General features: G+C 43.5%; 1 protein-coding gene across 3 annotated transcripts in view; it reads right to left on the bottom strand.

Annotated features, from left to right (window-relative positions):
• The window catches only part of ubac2 (UBA domain containing 2), a 153,885-nt gene that overhangs the window by 133,073 nt on the left and 1,736 nt on the right, over positions 1-19,076 (bottom strand). Inside the window, exons 1-3 of one of the 3 annotated variants that reach the window (XM_067986594.1) lie at positions 6,961-7,212; positions 5,977-6,104; positions 1,636-1,755 (exon numbers count right to left, since the gene is read on the bottom strand). In XM_067986594.1, the coding sequence (XP_067842695.1) occupies positions 1,636-1,755; positions 5,977-6,104; positions 6,961-6,994 (282 nt within the window). In that variant the 5' untranslated portion in view covers positions 6,995-7,212. Of the gene's footprint in view, positions 1-1,635; positions 1,756-5,976; positions 6,105-6,960; positions 7,213-19,076 lie in introns of those variants that run through there. The other 2 variants (XM_067986595.1, XM_067986596.1) reach the window with 2 other exon arrangements.

The following is a 19,076-nucleotide window of genomic DNA, read 5'->3' as shown; positions in this document are numbered from 1 at the left end:
TCGGCCGTTCCTTCATGATCGCTGGGTCAAAATCCAGGAACTCCCTCCCTAACAGCACTATGGGAGAACCTTCACCACACGGACTGCAGTGGCTCAAGAAGAAGGCCAATAACAACAACAACTTGCATTTATACAGCACCTTTAATGCAGTAAAATGTCCCAAGGTGCTTCACAGGAGCGTTATCAAACAAAATTTCACACCGAGCCACATAAGGTTTGCGGGATGGGCAATAAATTACGGTCTTGCCAGCGACGCCCATATCTCAAGAATGAACTAAAAAAAAGTGTCAAATTGTTTTCCACACTTCAACCCTCGTTAAGGACTATGCACAAAACACAATTTGCGTGAAAGAAAATTACAAAAAAGCCGATATTTTTACTTACACATTTACCTACTTTTCATTTACGTGCAAAAAAAAATCAAGAAGCCTGAATTTGGGGGAGGGGAGGGGAGACATGCGAAGGATATTTTTAGTGCATTGACTTAAACTCACTCACAACTGAATTAATGGTGAGTAATCAGGGTCAGATTGCTACTAAATCTTTTCTAACTGTTTCCTGTTTAAACATTCCTGATACAGTAGCTTCTGGGTCAGTTTCCTCTTATACTACTTTTGATGTTTTACAGTTTTCATATATTCTGCACCACATCTCATTGGAAGTCTGTTCAAATGTCTTTTAAACATGAAACAACCTAACGTGTAGGATTATAACTTTCTCAGAAATGTAACCAGTGCACTGTTTGTTTTAAATGCTGAAGTATTTGTTTTCATCGAGGTGAAGAGATGTTCGTGTCAGGCAATGGAACATGTTCTATTTTTATGCTGTTGTGTTGGCATCAAGCTCTCTCAGGTCATGTATAACGCCCTCTACTCCATTCTATCCCAACAACGTACCTTAACCCCGATCTCAGAACATCTCCTACTGCCCCAGTATGACATTTCCAGTCAGTGGCTTCTGCATGTGTAACACCAGCTTCAGTGAATCAACCACAACGACTTGCATTTATATAGCGCCTTTAACGTAGTAAAGCGTCCCAAGGCGCTTCACAGGAGCGCAGTCAGGCAAGCATTTGACACCGAGCCACGAGAGGAGATATTAGGACAGGTGTCCAAATGCTTGGTCAAAGTGGTAGGTTTTGAGGAGCGTCTTAAAGGAGAAGAGAGAGGAAAAGAGACGCAGGGGTTTAGGGAGGGAATTCCAGAACTTAGGGCTCAGACGGCTGAAGCCACGGCCTCCGACGGTGGAGCGATTAAAATCGGGGGATGCGCAAGAGGCCAGAATTGGAGGAGCGCAGAGATCTCGGAGGGTTGCAGGGCTGGAGGAGGTTACAGAGATAGGGAGGGGGCGAGGCCATGGAGGGATTTGAAAACAAGAATGATGATTTTAAAATCGAGGCGATGCCGGAACGGGAGCCAATGTAGGTCGGCGAGCACAGGGGTGATGGGTGAACGGGACTTGGTGCGAGTTAGGATACGGACAGCAGAGTTTTGGATGAGCTCAAGTTTACGGAGGGTGCAGATATTTCTATCAGATTTTCAGGACGAGGAAGCAAGACAAGATACAAGTCATTCCGGTCTATGCTGAAGATACAAATATAACTGATGGGTAAAATGTTCAATAAACAATACATACTGCAAATTTTCGGCTGCCGTATCTTCGTTCAAAAATTCTAAAGTTGTAGATAAGAAGGCAACTGCAGAATAAGTCTTTAAGGTCGAGGCAAATAATCCTCGCAGAGACCATTCGCCATATCTGAAAGAGATCAAAAATCACAAGTTCAAAACCACAACTCTCTATAAGAGTAGGAACATAGACGGCAAGTGTCTTGATAGATAACACTTGGTCCTGGACTGGTTTTAATGACCTGAGGGAGTCAGAGGGGAATTTTTTCCCTTATTAGCTCTGGATTTTTTCTCTGCTTTTTGTTTTGCCTCTCCCAGGAGATTACATGGGTGCAGAGGGGAGAGGGAGGAAGTGTCCAGTCACGATGCTCCAGCCATCATGAGGTGTGAGGCAGGCTTGAGGGACCAGCTGGTCTTTTCCTGCCCCTCGATTTCATATAGAATCACGGAATGGTTACAGCACGGAAGGAGTCCATTCGTCCCATCTAGTTTGCCCCGGCTCTTTGAAAGAGCAATCCAGCTAGTCCCACTCCCCCGCCCTATCCCCGTAGCCCTGCACATTTTTTCCTTTCAAGTATTTATCCAATTCCCTTTTGAAAGTTACTATTGAATCTGCTTCCACCACCCTTCGTGCAGCGCATTCCAGATCCTAACCACTCGCTGTGTAAAAAAAGTTTTTCCTCATGTCACCTTTGGTTCTTTTGCCAATCACCTTAAATCTATGTCCTCTGGTCCTTGGCCCTTCCGCCAATGGGAACAGTTGCTCTCTATCCACTCTGTCTAGCCCCTTCATTATTTTAAATACCTCTCTCAAATCTCCTCACAACCGTCTCAGTTCCAAGGAGAACAACCCCAGCTTCTCCAGTCTATCCACGTGATTAAAGTCCCTCGTGATTTTCTACTTTGGTACTCATTTTTTCAGCTGAGACTAATTCACTTCACCAGGCAATATTTTGGGGGATTTTCCAGCGGGTATTTAATTTTCTCGTTATTTACCAATATGTTTTGGAAGAATTTCTTTTCTCTTTTTAATTACTTTTTCTATGTGTGAATTTTTATGCTCATTCAAGTGAAGGACGTTGATGCTCGTGAAAGGAAAACACTTAATTTCAACGCTGCCAAGATATAGCACTGTTAGATCCACAGAAAAGCTCCCTCGACTCTGCTCCAGTAATGTGCCCCCAAGTCCTAATCTCAGAACAGCACACCCTACTCACAAAAATGGGACATTATTTTCATATCCTCCATCAGCCACTTCAGAGTGAGAATGCTAACTTAGGGACAAAATAAAATCATCCCGATCACCTGTGGCTCATAAGTTTTATTTATTGGCTTAAAAAAAAACTGAAAAAAAATCTTTAAAAAACATTTTTCCACTGCTGGGCATCATTTTTTTTTAAATAGAAATTTTCCACCTGTTTGTCTTCGGAACATAGGGACAGGAGGAGGCCATTCAGCCCCTCGAGCCTGTTCCACCCTTCAATTTGATCACGGCTGATCTTGTCATATAATATGCTGCAGTTTGAAAAGGCTGGTGGCGAAAAGTACAATATGCGTGAAGCAGCTCTCATACACATACAGAGAATGCTCCAGGGGAAACTCCCAACGCAAGGCAGCAGGCATAAGTAAGGCAGCGTTACGCAGGGAATATTTCTTGCGGAAAAGTCTCGCATTAAACAACCACATTTTATGGATAAGTTCAGCGATTTTTTTATTTTTCAGAACTGTTTTAATTGGTGTGTGTTTCTTATGTTGGTGGCTGTGTGTACTGACCGAGTGAAAAAGGAAAAGAGCAGACAAAGAAAACAAAATGAAAAAATATATATATTTCGGTGTAAATTGGTCTATTTTGTGATAATTGCTGGTTCTAGATTGCCAAGTTTGCAAAAGTTTGAGCAATATGATTGGGTAGTTTTATGGTGCTTGCTCATTGCCAATTGGAATCTTTCCAAGCTGTCTAGTGAATGAAACGAGCTTTGGATTCCTTTGCTTTTACTCAGCGTGATACCTGAGCCGATCAGTATGGTTAAGTTAGCAGATACTGGTTATTTGACATAGAATTTACAGCACAGAAACAGGCCATTCTGCCCAACTGGTCTGTGCTGGTGTTTATGCTCCACACGAGCCTCCTCCCGCCTTACTTCATCTCACCCGATCAACATATCAAATCATATTTGACACAATCGTGGCATTTTTTTTAAACTCTTTTTGACATTTTTGAGGAGTGAAGGTTTTCAGATAGATATCGCTCCATTGAGGCCACACATTCATGAGTGGTGCGTTCGAGATATCAGAAGTGCGCTGGGCACAAGATTTTTATTATATATGTAGTATCAGCTGAAATTTGTAGTCATTTTGTTCCCTCCTCAGGCTCCACACCCCACACTAATCATAGATAATAAAAATGAGCAAGCCACTTCTGTGACTCATTATGGAGAGTCCAGCCAAACCTTTATATCCCCTCTTTCACAACGGGGAAATAACTCAACCAGATACCCAGCAAAGATTGGGGACGTTGTTTTAATCTCACAAAGCTCTCTTGTGCATTAATCCACTACTTCTCTGGACTATGTTTTTATCTTTATTTGAAGGAAGAAAATATTACAATCCTATCAATTACTACCATAGTTGCCTGTAATGGATTTTCTCTACACAGTAAGACTTGATAAAGACTAAATTTCTTCTGATAAATGTGATACACTATAATCAGCAACTTTAGGGACATCATCTTCATTTTCCTGTAGACCTTAGCAGTAAAAATAAAAATAAATTCTCCTCATACTTTGGCTCTTAGACAATTTCTGAACTGTTAAAAATACATAAAACAGCAAATCCATCTGGTAAGCTTCTCCTCCTTCATCATTCTTTTAAAAGCCAAATACGACGTAACCAAATTCTTTATTTGTGTCTGCATTTAGTTATAGTAAGAGAGAACTTATATAGCGCCTTTCATGACCTCAGGACATCCCAAAGAGCTTTACAGTCAATGAAGCATTAGTCACTTCAAAAAGTGTAAGTGTTGTAATGTAGGAAACGCGGCAGCCAATTTCCGCACAGCAAGGTCCCACAAACAGCAATGAGAAACGATCAGATATTCTGTTTTCGTGACGCTGGTTGAGGGATAAATATTGGCTCCAGGACACCGGGGAGAACATCTCTGCTCTTCTTCGAAATAGTGTCATGGGATCTTTACGTCCACCTGACAGGACAGACGGGGTCTCGCGTTAACGCCCAAACCGATAGATCCGCCTCCGAAAGTGCAGTACTCCCTCAGTACTGCATTGGGATTGTCAGCCTAGACTACGTGCTCAAGTCTCCGGAGTGGGGTTTCACAATTGACCTTCTAACTAGGCAACAACAACTTGCATTTATATAGCGCCGTTAACGTAGAAAAATGTCCCAAGGTGCTTCACAGGAGCGTAATAAGTCAAAAATTGCCAAGATCACAAAAAAGTAATGAGTCATTAAGCCAGTCCATTGCCAGGATATAAAGTTCTATCCCAAGACTCTTCATGCTGCCTTAACCCCACAGCTTCAGTCAACATGCTCCAATTGTTTTTCTTTAAAAAACAATCCTGTTTGGTAACTTGTACATAACAAATACACTTGTCTGTTTTACAGGCTGTATTCCACTTTTAAGGTTTAGATGATCAAAAAGATTTTGATTTGGCAAAAAAAAAAGATTTGGCAAAAGTACCAGGGGGGAGATGAGGAGAAATGTTTTTATGCAGCGAGTTGTTCTGATCTGGAATGCGCTGCCTGAAAGGGCGGTGGAAGCAGATTCAATAGTAACTTTCAAAAGGGAATTGGATAAATACTTGAAAAGGAAAAATTTGCAAGGCTATGGGGGAAAAGAGCAGGGGTGGGGGGGGGGGGGTGGGAGTGGGACTAATTGGATAGCTCTTTCAAAGAGCCAGCATAGGCACGATGGGCCAAATGGCCTCCTTCTGTGATGTATGATTCTATATTAAGAAATTTAACTTGCATCATAATCGATCTGCAGCCTCGTTCTGTACTGTATGCTATGAATTGCAAGCTTGAAGTGATATCCACACATTAAACTTTGACAGGATGTCACAACTTTGAAGTTGACTGTTTATCTCACATTAAGTGGATAAGACTGAGCATGTGAAGAGTACACACTCTTATGTACACCTTTTATAGCTTAAAAATGTATTTCAGCATCAATCATCAGGTTTTCTAATTTAAATCAGTCATCGCACCTCACAGGATTTTTGGTAAATGATTACTTTTAAATCATTTATTCATAGTCAACATCTTAAACCATGGAATAAGCTGAACCTATAAACTCAGTAGATGTACTATACGAGTAAAACATAACAGAACTTACCTCGTGATCTTGTTTCACTGCTTGTAGATTATACATGAAGTACTTCTGATATTGCTGAAATGGCACGGCTAAAATAAAGGTCAAAGTACTTAGGACCACCAAAAGACTCTTGGAGAGAGGGGCCTTATCTTTAAAATAAAAAGAGAAAACTGAATAGCACAAAATGGCGAATGATATTTAGACCAGAGATTCTTTTATCCTGTTTCTCTAATTTACAGGATTAACCATAAAAATTCCCCAAATTGAGTGTGAATGTGACTCGGTGTACTTGCTTGTATCAACACATATGCACCTTAACACTGATTGAATTACTGCTCATTGAAGTAAAATAATACATTACTCCATTCCACCGATCCACACAAAAGTAAACTGAGAGATATTTAGGTCTCTGTGGTACCACTCTCGCCTCTGAGTCAGGAGGTTGTGGGTTCAAGTCCCACTCCAGAGACTTGAACACGTGACCTCAGCTGACGTTCCCAGTGCAGTTCTGAGGGAGTGCCGCACTGTCGGAGGTGCTATCTTTCAGAAGAGATGTTAAACTGAGGCCCCATCTGCCCTCGAGTGGAATTTGCAATAGAATATGCGTATTACCAATTCACCACGACTCACTGCCATCTAAATAATATAATTCACATGCTCAGAATTCAATAAGCCTCTGAAATGGGGAAATGGAGTCTGCGCATACTGCATTACTTTTACAACAAAACTGCTTTCTTTGCATGACTTCTCTGAATTACAGTAATACAGTATGTGCCAAAGTATTTACTCGTAAAATATAATTCTGTAAATTTAATGAAGTTAAAAAAGTGCTAGCACAGTAATCACTACTAATTTTAAACAACAAAAAAACTTTAAAAAGCTTTATTTCTAATACTAGCAGGTGAATCATTAACAGCTGCATTACAACAACAAATATTCCAGCCCAAGTACGACACTGCCTGCTCATTTAAATAACCTGAAATTATAATGACTATGCATACTTACTGTATATGACGTTTGTTCTCTGAATCATTGTCATTTTTATCTTGTTAACTGGTCAGGTGGTCTAATTGAGGTGTTTAAGATGATTAAAGGATTTGATCGGGGAGATAGAGAGAGAAACTATTTCCTCTGTTGGGGGGAGTCCAGAACAAGGGGGCAGAACCTTAAAATTAGAGCCAGGCTGTTCAGGGGTGATGTCAGGAAGCACTTCTTCACACAAAGGGTAGTGGAAATCTGGAACTCTCTCCCCCAGAAAGCTGCGGAGACTGGGGGTCAATTAAAAATTTCAAAACCAAGATTGATAGATTTTTGCTGGGCAAGGGTATTAAGGGTTACAGAGTCAAGGAGGGTAAATGGAGTTAAGATACAGATCAGCCATGATCTAATTGAATGGTGGAATGTAGCGCCTTTAATGTCCCAAGGCGCTTCATAGGAGCGTTATCACACAAAACGTGACACCGAGCAACCAAAAGAGATATCAGGACAGGTGACCAATCACTTGGTCAAAGAGATAGTTTTAAGCAACATCTTAAAGGGAGGAATGAGAGAGATAGAGAGGTGGAGAGGTTTAGCAAGGGAATTCCAGAGCTTAGGACGTAGACAGCTGAAGGCACGGCGGCCAATGGTGGAACGACGAAAATCGGGGATGCGCAAGAGACCAGAATTGGAGGAGCGCAGAGATCTCGGATGGTGGTAGGGCAGGAGGAGATGACAGAGATAGGGAGGGGCGAGGCCATGGAGGGAGTTGAAAACAAGGATGAGAATTTTTTTAAATCGAGGTATTGCCAGAACAGGAGACAATGTAGGTCAGTGAGCACAGAGGTGATGGTGGACAGGAGTTGGGACTTGGTTACTCATGGACTAAATGCCAATACTGAACAGTACTTTTTTTTGTATTAAAAGCAAGGTTCAGAAGTACTTTTGAAGTGTAGTCACTGTTGCAATGTTGGAAACACAGCAGCCAATTTGCGCACAGCAAGGTCCCACAAACAGCAATGAGATAAACGACCAAATAATCTGTTTTTAGTGATGTTGGTTGAGGGATAAAGATCGGCCAGGACATGGGGGAGAACTCCCCTGCTCTCCTTCGAAATAGTGCCATGGGATATTTTACATCCACCTGAGAGGGCAGACAGGGCCTCGGTTTAACGTCTCATCCAAAAGACGGCCCCTCCGACATTGCAGAGCACTGCACTGGGAACGTCAGCCTGGATTTTGTGCCCTGGATTTGAACTCACAACCTTCTGACTCAGAGGTGAGAGTGTTAGCCACTGAGCCACCGCTAAAACTAACACTAACCTTGGACACGGAGTCATCTGTGGTGGCACAGACAATTAATAAGCCTGACAGACTCAACTTATCAATGCCTGCTCCTACAAATCCCGTCTAATCAAAATGTACAACTGCAACTGTCTGCAAACCCATTGTAACATTCTAAACAAAAATGTTTTGAAGTATGAACTTTCACTTTTAATGTACCTGATCACTGATCTGAATTAGTCAGAAATGAAAGAGGAACTCTGAAGATTATAGAATTTTGAAGTGAAACTTAATGTGCACCAGTCAAAGATTCAAACCCATACTGTATTGGTTCTTCTAACACATTTTGGTATTTTAAATTTCATCTTTTCATGTGAGACAAGCAGTACTTTAGGAGCAAGTTTCCTCACGTGTGCCGACGAGGAAATAAAAGGAAAAAGAGTAAAGTTTGGGCAAAAATGTTCCAGTTTTATCACAATACTTTCTGAACAAAGAACTTCCCACATCTCTATCCATATATCCTGTGCGATTCAATCTGCAACTTTCAAACAGACTGGTCAGAGCAAATAGTTCACAAGGTAGTTACAGATAAGCAGTCATTCACCCCATGCTGGTTCAGCTGTGCAGAAAGGGCCTAAATCATAGAATCATACAGCATGGGAGGAGGCCATTCGGCCCACTGTGTCTGTGCTGGCTCTTTGAAAGAGCTATCTGATTAGTTCCGCTCCCCTGCCCTTTTTTTAAAATTCGTTCATGGGACATGGGCGTCGCTGGCAAGGCCACCATTTATTGCCCATCCCTAATTGTCCTTGGGAAGGTGGTGGTGAGCCGCCTTCTTGAACCGCTGCTGTCCGTGTGGTGAAGGTTCGCCCACAGTGCTGTTAGGAAGGGAGTTCCAGGATTTTGAAGGAACGGCGATATATTTCCAAGTCGGGATGGTGTGTGACTCGGAGGGGAACGTGCAGGTGGTGTTGTTGCCATGTGCCTGCTGTCCTTGCCCTTCTGGGTGGTAGAGGTCGTGGGTTTGGGAGGTGCTGTCATGGCCCTGCAAATTTTTCCCCTTCATGTATTTATCCAATTCCCTTTTGAAAGTTACTATTGAATCTGCTTCCACCGCCCTTTCAGGCAGCGCATTCCAGATCATAACAACTCGCTGAGTAAAAATATTTCTCCTCATCTTCCCCTCTGGTTCTTTTGCCAATTACCTTAAATTACCTAATAGGTCTCCCATTGCAGCAGCCAATTGTTTCTTAAAAGATTCTGGGTTTTTTTTGCCTACACAAATCTATCCAGGAGCTTATTACATGCATCGATCACTCTTTCAAGTAAAACTTCCTGATGCCTGCACTGAATGTGTCTTTTAGTAGCTTTAACCCACTGTCCGACTCTCACAATTTAGTAGTTTTCCAGATTTACCTTTTGCACACTTAACTCTCTGGTATACCTCTATGAGATCACCTATCAGACGCCTCCTTTGAAGGCTGAAAATCCCAGGTTTCTCCAGTCTTTCCTCATAATTCAGTCCTTTGACATTGTGGCTATTTTCAGCACTGCCTCCAGCACTTGAATGACTCCTTTGTGTCTTGGTGACCAAAACTGGACACGATATTCAAGGTATGGTCTGAACAGAGCACTGGACAATTTGATCATGTTGTCCCCATGACTTGTATTCTACTATTTTGGCTACATAACTCAACATTCTACGGGCTGTTTTCATTGATGCTTTGCTTTGGGCTTATGTGCTGAGCGTTAAATCTACTGAGATTCCTCGCTCCCTTTCAACTTCGTCTTCAGCTCTTCCAACACATTCATGGAGTTTGTATCTTGCCCATTTCTTCCTTCCGATGCGCAGAACGTATCTGCATTAAATTTTGTCTACCACTCATTTTCCAATTTCTGAGCAGCCTCCAATTCCACTGCTCCTCCTAGTTTTCCGTCTGGAAATCTGACCGATTTGCACTGAGTTTCTGAATTTTATCCATTCCCCAAGGTTTAACCCGAATCCCCACAGCTTTGAGCTTAACTGACTGCCTTTGGTTTGGAACTTTATCAAATGCCTCTTGGAAGTCCAGGTGCAGCTTATCACAGGGCTTTCCAATAGTCCAATTGGGTTCTCAAAGAAGTTAAGGAGCTGCTCAGGAAGTATCTTCCCTTTCTGAATCCAGGTTATTGACCTGCAGATAATCCTTAAATATACTTCTGATATTCAATACTATTCGTTTACATGGAATTGAAAACTTGATGTTTCCACTTGTGGGGGGAGACCAAAACTAGGGGCCACGGATATAAGATCGTCACTAATAAATCCAATTAGAGAATTCAGGAGAAACTTCTTTACTCAAAAGTGGTGAGAATGTGGGACTTGCTACCACAATGAATAGTTGAGGCGAATTGTATAGATACATTTAAGGGTGAGCTAGATAAACACATGAGGGAGAAAGGAATAAAGGATTTTGCTGATAGGGTGAGATGAAGGAGGGAGGAGGCTCGTGTGGAGCATAAACACCGGCATAGACCAGTTGGGCCGAATGGCCTGTTTCTGTGCTGTAAATTCTGTGTAATGGGTCTGTAGTTGTGTGTGTCTTTTTTGTCACCCGTTTTGAATATGGGCACCACATCAGCCTGTTTCCGATCTACTGCTATCTCCCCAGTGTCCAGTGAAGATATTCTCCAGGGAGCTAAGACTCCCCGCAGAGAGGCAGAATACAGAGGTCGGGGCGTTTTACTAGGTTCAAGGCGCTATAATCGCAAGTTGTTGTTGTTGTTGAATATCTGAAGAACAAACGACCCAAACAATGTGGCACTCACTTCCTCAAAAGAAGTCTATCACATCGGTCAGGTAAGATCTATAGCTCTTTCAAAGAACCTTGCACAGGCACGATGGTCCGAATGGCCTCCTTCTGTGCTGTAAGATTGTATGACTCTAAAGCAGTGTCTGTAATTAGTCCTTTTTATATATTACATGGTATTTACAGCACAGAAACAGGCCATTCGGCCCAACTGGTCCGTGCCGGTGTTTATGCTCCACACGAGCCTCCTCCCACCTTACTTCATCTCACCCTATCAGCATTTCCTTCTATTCCTTTCTCCCTCATGTGTTTATCCAGCTTCCCCTTAAATGCATCTATTCTATTCGCCTCAACCACTCCATATGGTTGCGAGTTCCACATTCTCACCACTCTCTGGGTAAAGAAGTTTCTCCTGAATTCCTTATTGGATTTATTAGCAACTAACGTATATTTATGGCCCCTAGTTTTGGACACCCCCACGAGTGGAAACATCAACAGGTACTTTTCCAAATTGTTTCTGATCATCGATTCCATTCGTTCTCTGATTATTGAGGTCAGGTTGATGGATCCATAGAGTCAGGTATAGCTCGGTCATCTTTCTTAAATTGGGGAATTATATTCGCCTGTTTCATAAGAACAGAAGAAATAGGAGCAGGAGTAGGCCATTCGGCCCCTCGAGCCTGCTCCGCCATTCAATCAGATCATGGCTGATCTTCAACCTCAACTCCACTTTCCTGCCCGATCCCCATGTCCATTGATTCCCTTAATGTCCAAAAATCTATCGATCTCAGCCTTGAATATACTCAACGACTCAGCATCCACAGCCCTCTGGGGGAGAGAATTCCAAAGATTCACAAGCCTCTGAGTGAAGAAATTCCTCCTCATCTCAGTCCTAAGTGGCCGACCCCTTATCCTGTGACTACGCCCCCTAGTTCTAGACTCTGCAGCCAGGGATAAACAACCCCAATCTCTCGGTTTCCAATCTGCATGGGAGCAAACCTAATCTGTAAAATCTAAGGATATTTTATCCATTTTGTTTTTGAATGGGTAAAATGGAGTTGGCACTTTCTATTACTTTCCAGCTCCATGTTAAAAAAAAAAGCAAAAACTGGAGTTGATGGAAATCTGCAATAAAAATAGAAAACGCTCAGCAGGTCAGGCAGCGTCTGTAGGGAGAGAAACACCTCCTTTCAGTCCGCGAGCGTGACTCTGACCTGCCGGTCGCTCGCCACTTGAATTTTCCGTCCCACTCCCACTCTGACCTCTCTGCCCTCGGCCTCCTACACTGTTCCCACGAAGCTCAAGGGACAGCACCTCATCTTTCGTTCAGGCAATTTACAACCTTCCGGACTCAACACCGATTTCAATAACTTCAGATCATAATCACTGCTCCCGTTTTCTCGGACAGCAGGTGCTGGTAATGGTTCTGATTTTACCATTTACACCTCCTCTAGACCGATCTTTTGGTTCTTCACTTGTCCCGTTACCACCCCCCTTTTGTCATTTAATCACTTCTGCCCTCCACCCTATCACCGACCTTAAGAACATAAGAACATAAGAAATAGGAGCAGGAGTAGGCCAATCGGCCCCTCGAGCCTGCTCCGCCATTCAATAAGATCATGGCTGATCTGATCCTAACCTCAAATCTAAATTCATGCCCAATTTCCTGCCCGCTCCCCGTAACCCCTAATTCCCTTTACTTCTAGGAAACTGTCTATTTCTGCTTTGAATTTATTCAATGATGTAGCTTCCACAGCTTCCTGGGGCAGCAAATTCCACAGACCTACCACCCTCTGAGTGAAGAAGTTTCCCCTCAGCTCAGTTTTGAAAGAGCAGCCCCTTATTCTAAGATTATGCCCCCTAGTTCTAGTTTCACCCAACCTTGGGAACATCCTCACCGCATCCACCCGACCTTCCTCTATGTTCTTTCCTCGGCCCTCCCCTTCCCCTGGCTCTGTACTTGTTTGCAAACTGTTTAATCTCTATCTTCTTCCAGTTCTGATGAAAAAAGTCATCGACCTGAAAAGTTTACTCTGTTTCTCTCCCCACGGTTGCTGCCTGACCCTCTGAGTGTTTCCAGCATTTTCTGTTTTTTATTCCTTTAAACGTGTCTTCGGTTATTCTGAATCATGGTTAAACTTGATATTAGGTGGTCCATATTGACATGTGGTTTTATATGCACAATTCTACAGATAACCATACTGGGGGCAGATGCTCTGCATAGCAGACAGTTTGATGTTGCAATCACCCACAGAGGAAATTATGCGACAATAAGCAGAGGTCCCAACCTACATTAAAATTAATTCTTTAAATAGCTTTGCAAAAGTATTTCGATGTTATTAAAAGTCAGTAGATTTTCCATTACATCTTGTGCATCTATATATAGTGCTTTATTATCCCAACTTTGGTACTAAAAAGAAATTCTTGTATTTATATAGCGTCTTTCACGACCTCAGGACATCCCAAAGCGCTTCACAGCCAATGAAGTACTTTTGAAGCATAGTCGCTGTTGTAATCATAGAAAGTTACGGCACAGAAGGAGGCTATTCGGCCCATCGTGTCCGTGCCGGCCAAAAAAGAGCTATCCAGCTTAATCCCATTATCCAGCACTTGGTCCGTAGCCCTGTAGGTTACGGCACTTCAAGAGCACGTCCAAGTACTTTTTGAAATGAGTTGAGGGTTTCTGCCTCTCCCACCCTTTCAGGCAGTGAGTTCCAGACCCCCACCACCCTCTGGGTGAAAGAAATTCTCCTCAGCTCCCCTCTAATCCTTCTACCAATTACTTCAAATCTATGTTCCCTGGTCAGTGACCCCTCTGCCAAGGGAAATGGGTCCTTCCTATCCACTATATCTAGTCCCGTCATAATTTTATACACCTCAATTAAATCTCCCCTCAGCCTCCTTTGTGCCAAAGAAAACAACCCCAGCCTATCCAATCTTTTCTCATAGCTAAAATTCTCCAGCCCTGGCAACATCCTCCTAAATCTCCTCTGTACCCTCTCTCGTGCAATCACATCTTTCCTGTAATGTGGTGATCAGAACTGTACGCAGTAGTCAAGCTGTGGCCTAACCAATATTTTATACAGTTCTAGCATAACCTCCCTGCTCTTATATTCTATGCCTCGGCTAATAAAGGAAAGTATCCCGTATGCCTTTTTAACCACCCTATCTACCTGACCTGCTACCTTCAGGGATCTGTGGATGTGCACTCCAAGGTCCCTTTGTTCCTCTACACCTCTCAGTATCCTCCCATTTATTGTGTACTCCATTGCCCTGTTTGCCCTCCCCAAATGCACTACCTCACACTTCTCTGGATTGAATTCCATGTGCCACTTTTGTGTCCACCTGACCAGTCCGTTGATATCTTCCTGCAGTTTACAGCTTTCCTCCTCACTATCAACCACATGGCCAATTTTTGTATCATCTGCAAACTTCTTGACCAAGCCCCAATCAATAATATATACCACAAATAACAAAGGACCTAGTACTGAGCCTTGTGGAACCCCACTGGAAACAGCCTTCCAGTCTCAAAAACACCCGTCAACCATTACCCTTTGCTTCCCACCACTGAGCCAATTTTGGATCCAACTAGCCACTTTCCCATGGGCTTCTACTTTTTTGACCAGTCTGCCATGTTGGACCTTGTCAAAAGCCTTGCTAAAATCCACGTACACTACATCAAACGCGTTACCCTCATCGACCTTCCTTGTTACCTCCTCAAAAAATTCAATCAAGTTAGTCAGACATGATTTTCCCTTAACAAATCCATGCTGACTGTCCTTGATTAACCCATACCTTTCTAAATGACGATTTATGCCGTCCCTCAGAATTGATTCCAATAATTTGCCTACCACTAAGGTTAGACTTACTGGCCTATAATTACTCGGTCTATCTCTTTCTCCCTTTTTAAACAACAGTACGATGTTAGCAGTCGTCCAATCCTCCGGCACCATGCCTGTAGCCAGGGAGGATCGGAAAATGATGGTCAGAACCTCCGCTATTTCCTCCTTTGCTTCTCTTAACAGCCTGGGATACATTTCATCCGGACCTTTCAAAGATGCTAAACCCCTTAATACTTCCTCTCTCACTATGTTTATCCCGTTCAATATTTCACACTCCTCCTCCTCAACTACAATCTCTGCATCATGCCCCTCTTTCATGAAAACAGACGCAAAGTATTCATTAAGAACCATACCCACATCTTGCACCTCCACACATAGGTTACCTTTTTGTTCTCTCATAGGCCCTATTCTTTCCTTAGTTATCCTCTTGCTCTTTGTGTTTCTATAACATTTTTATTGGGTTTTTCTTAATTTTACTTGCCAGTATTTTTTCATAATGTAGGAGATTATTTTTTCATAATGTAGGAAATGCGGCCGCCAATTTGCTCACAGCAAGGTCCCACAAACAGCAATTTGATAATGACCAGATAATCTGTTTTAGTGATTTTGATTGAGGGATAAATATTGGCCAGGGCACCGGGGAGAACTCCCCTGCTCTTCTTTGAAATAGCGTCATGGGATCTTTTACGCCCACCTGAGAGGGCAGCCGGGACTCGGTTTAACGTCTCATCTGAAAGACGGCACCTCCTCTGTACTGCACCAGGAGTGTCTGTCTGTACGCTGTGCTCAAGTCTTCGCAGTGAGACTTGAACCCACAACCTTCTGACTCAGAGGTGAGAACGCTAACCCACTGAGCCACAGCTGACACTACTACCTTGACTCAATGCGGTAGTCCCACGGTCAAACCAATTGACCTTAAGCTAAGAAAACGCAAGTGAATTGATCAACTTTTCCATCTTGCTTACGTAATGTAAACATCAAATCATGAGGATGGATCAACACAACGAGCATCAAGATGCACTGCAGCAACTCGCCAAGGCTTCTTCAACAGCACCTCCCAAACCCGCGACCTCTACCGCCTAGAAGGACAAGGGCAGCAGGCGCATGGGAACAACACCACCTGCACGTTCCCCCTCCAAGTCACACACCATCCCGACTTGGAAATATATCGCCGTTCCTTCATTGTCACTGGGTCAAAATCCTGGAACTCCCTTCCTAACAGCACTGTGGGAGAACCGTCACCACACGGACTGCAGCGGTTCAAGAAGGCGGCTCACCACCACCTTCTCGAGGGCAATTAGGGATGGGCAATAAATGCCGGCCTTGCCAGCGATGCCCACATCCCGTGAACGAATAAAAAAAAACAGCCCGGGTCAGATGTGGGGAACCTCACTGAACACATGAAATGTACTTGGAAAAAGAGAAATGTTTGCAACTTTAAAAAGTGCGCTGCAATTAATCATCCATTTTTAATATATTTTTCTCCCACAAAGCATTCCCCAAAAGACAAGGCAGACGTCCTGCTCTCAGTTACTGAGCCAGCCACTAAAAGGTGCACAGGAGCCCCTGGGATGACTCAAGTGTCCAAAGTTCCCTTTCCGTAACAAGGAGCCGATCTCCATTCAATGCCTCCAGGTATAGTCGAGATTGGGAATACTTCGCACGAGGAACTGCGTCAGGTGCCAGCTGTGGCTCAGTGGTGAGCACACTCGCCCCTGAGTCCAAGAGTCGTGGGTTCAAGATCCCATCCAGAGACTTGAGCGTAAGAATCTGGGCTGACACTCCTGGTGCCAGTACTGAGGCAGTGCTGCACTGTTTGAGGTGCCGTCTTTCGGATGAGATGTTAAACCGAAGCCCTCTCGGGTGGACGTAAAAGATCCCATGGCTCTATACAAAGAAGAGCAGAGGAGCTTTCCCCAGTGTCCTGGCTAATGTTTATTCCTCAACCAACTCCTAAATTGCTGAACACACCTGAGTAAGATTTTAAAGCAAGCCCAAAAATCAGAAAATTAACTGCATTGCCAGTTGTTCAATCCAGAATCCTAACATGGACAGTAAGCAACCGAGAAATATTTAACACAGATATACAGAATGAACCAGTCTTCAGAATTAAATCAGCATAAAAAATATATACTCCCAGGTTGGCATGACTGTTAAAATTGTCATCCTTGTGTTCAAATCCCTCCATGGCCTCGCCCCTCCCTATCTCTGTAACCTCCTCCAGCCTTACAACCCCCGAGATCTCTGCGCTCCTCCCAATACTGGCTTTTTGACCATCCCCGATTTTTATCGCTCCACCATTGGAGCCTTCAGCTGCCTGGGCCCTAAGCTCTGGAATTCCCTCCCTAAACCTCTCCGCCTCTCTCTCTCCTCCTTTTAGACGCTCCTTAAAACCTATCACTGTGAGCAAGCTTTAGGTCACCTGTCCTAATATCTCCTTACGTGGCTCAGTGTCAAATTTTGTTTGATAATCGCTCCTGTGAAGCGCCTTGGGATGTTTTACTACATTAAAGGCGCTATATAAATGCAAATTGTTGTTGTTGTTACTCCTTTCTAACGTAAACAATTGCAATGATCTTTCTGAGGGCTGAGATACAAAAAGCCAAGAGTCCCTTGTTAGGAGTGAAAATTACTCAGCTTAGAAACGCAGGGGGAGGTGTCCTTGCTCTTACTTTCACCTCAGCAACACTGCCCGTCTTGGCCCTCACCTCACCCACCAGCATGGGACAAATGTGCAGCCAAAAATTGAGCAGCAGCCTCTTCAGAAATTGAGAGGTGTGCTGCGGCCTCTTGCATGACGCGAATGTACACAAACCCCCATTCCCCCCAGCGACAAAATAAACCTGTGGCCCGGGTTCATCCCCAAAGGCAAAAACGCAGCACTCCTCTTCTCCACAACTAACCAACTCTTCAAACTAGGGTTGCCAACCCTCCAGGCTTGTCCTGGAGTCTCCAGGAATTAAAGATTAATCTGCTGCCAGCAAGGCTGGAGAAAAATCACAGCGGCATTAAATTTTCGTTGAACACTCTCGTTTGTTAGTTGTAAAAAAAAATACTGGAGATGGAGGGGAGAAAATTGCTGTTTGACTGGGCGAGGTCACGCGATGAAACCTCCAGGATTACATCCAACCAGAGTTGGCAACTCTACATCAAGCCCCCTTTCCACTGGCCCCCCTCCCCACCTCTAAAGCCAAGTGCAAAGAGCTGATGCGTTTCCGTACAGCTGCCCCTACCGCGACCTCCCCTGTCCCAGCTTAATCCCTGCAGTTCTCGGACTCCGACCTCCCGTGCTCCCCCTCTCCTCCTGCTGCTGCTGCTCCCCTTTTTGGAGGCAGATGCTCATTTGGCCTAATTGAGCTGACTGGCTGGAAACCTTTTCTAAAACCTACTTCTCTCCTGCATTCTGTCACCTCTCCTAGTTTTTTGTACTCAACTTATTTGTGCCTTTGGGAAGTTGGAACATGTCCTACATTACAAGTGATTACATTTTTTAGAAAAAAGTATTTAATTGGCTGTAAAGCACTTTGGGACGTCCTGAGGTTGTGAAAGGCGCTATATAAATGCAAGTCTTTCTTTCTTTCTATAACAATAAAATGATATAATTCCAAGTTGTTATTGCTTTTCTAGGATGCAAAAAATACAGTAAATCATGAGGAAGATCCCAGGTTCAATTTCTAATCTTGTGTTGAGTTAAGCAAGGGGTGGGGGTACTGCAATCATAGAACAATACAGCAAAAAGGCCATTCGGCCCATTGTGCCTGTGCCGGCTCTTTGAAAGAGCTATCTAATTAGTCCCACTCCCCCTGCTCTTTCCCCACAGCCCTGCAAATTTTTTTCTTTTCAAGAAATTTATCCAATTCCCTTTTGAAAGTTACTATTGAATCTTTCAGGCAGCGCATTCCAGATCATAACAACTCGCTGCGTAAAAAAAAAATTCTCATCTCCCCTCTGGTTCTTTTGCCAATTATCTTTAATCTGTGTCCTCTGGTTACCGACCCTGCTGCCATTGGGAACAGCCTCTCCTTAAATAATCAATCAAAACCCTTCTCCCGGACTAGAGAGACATGGAAGGGATGGGGAAGCAGCCAGGTTTCTTGCTACAGACCCTACCGCTTACAGCAGGCCCGTTGGAGTTAATGTGATTAGCCAGCTATATAGGTTGGCTGGTTGATTGTCTTTTGTCAGCATCTTTTGAGGTAAATACCCTGCCATGATTACATGCTGTTGT

This window comes from Heptranchias perlo, chromosome 6 (genome assembly GCF_035084215.1).
Source record: "Heptranchias perlo isolate sHepPer1 chromosome 6, sHepPer1.hap1, whole genome shotgun sequence".
Classification (NCBI taxonomy): domain Eukaryota; kingdom Metazoa; phylum Chordata; class Chondrichthyes; order Hexanchiformes; family Hexanchidae; genus Heptranchias; species Heptranchias perlo.
The sequence above is the reverse complement of the archived record's forward strand: the minus strand, read 5'-3'. Positions and strand labels throughout refer to the sequence as shown.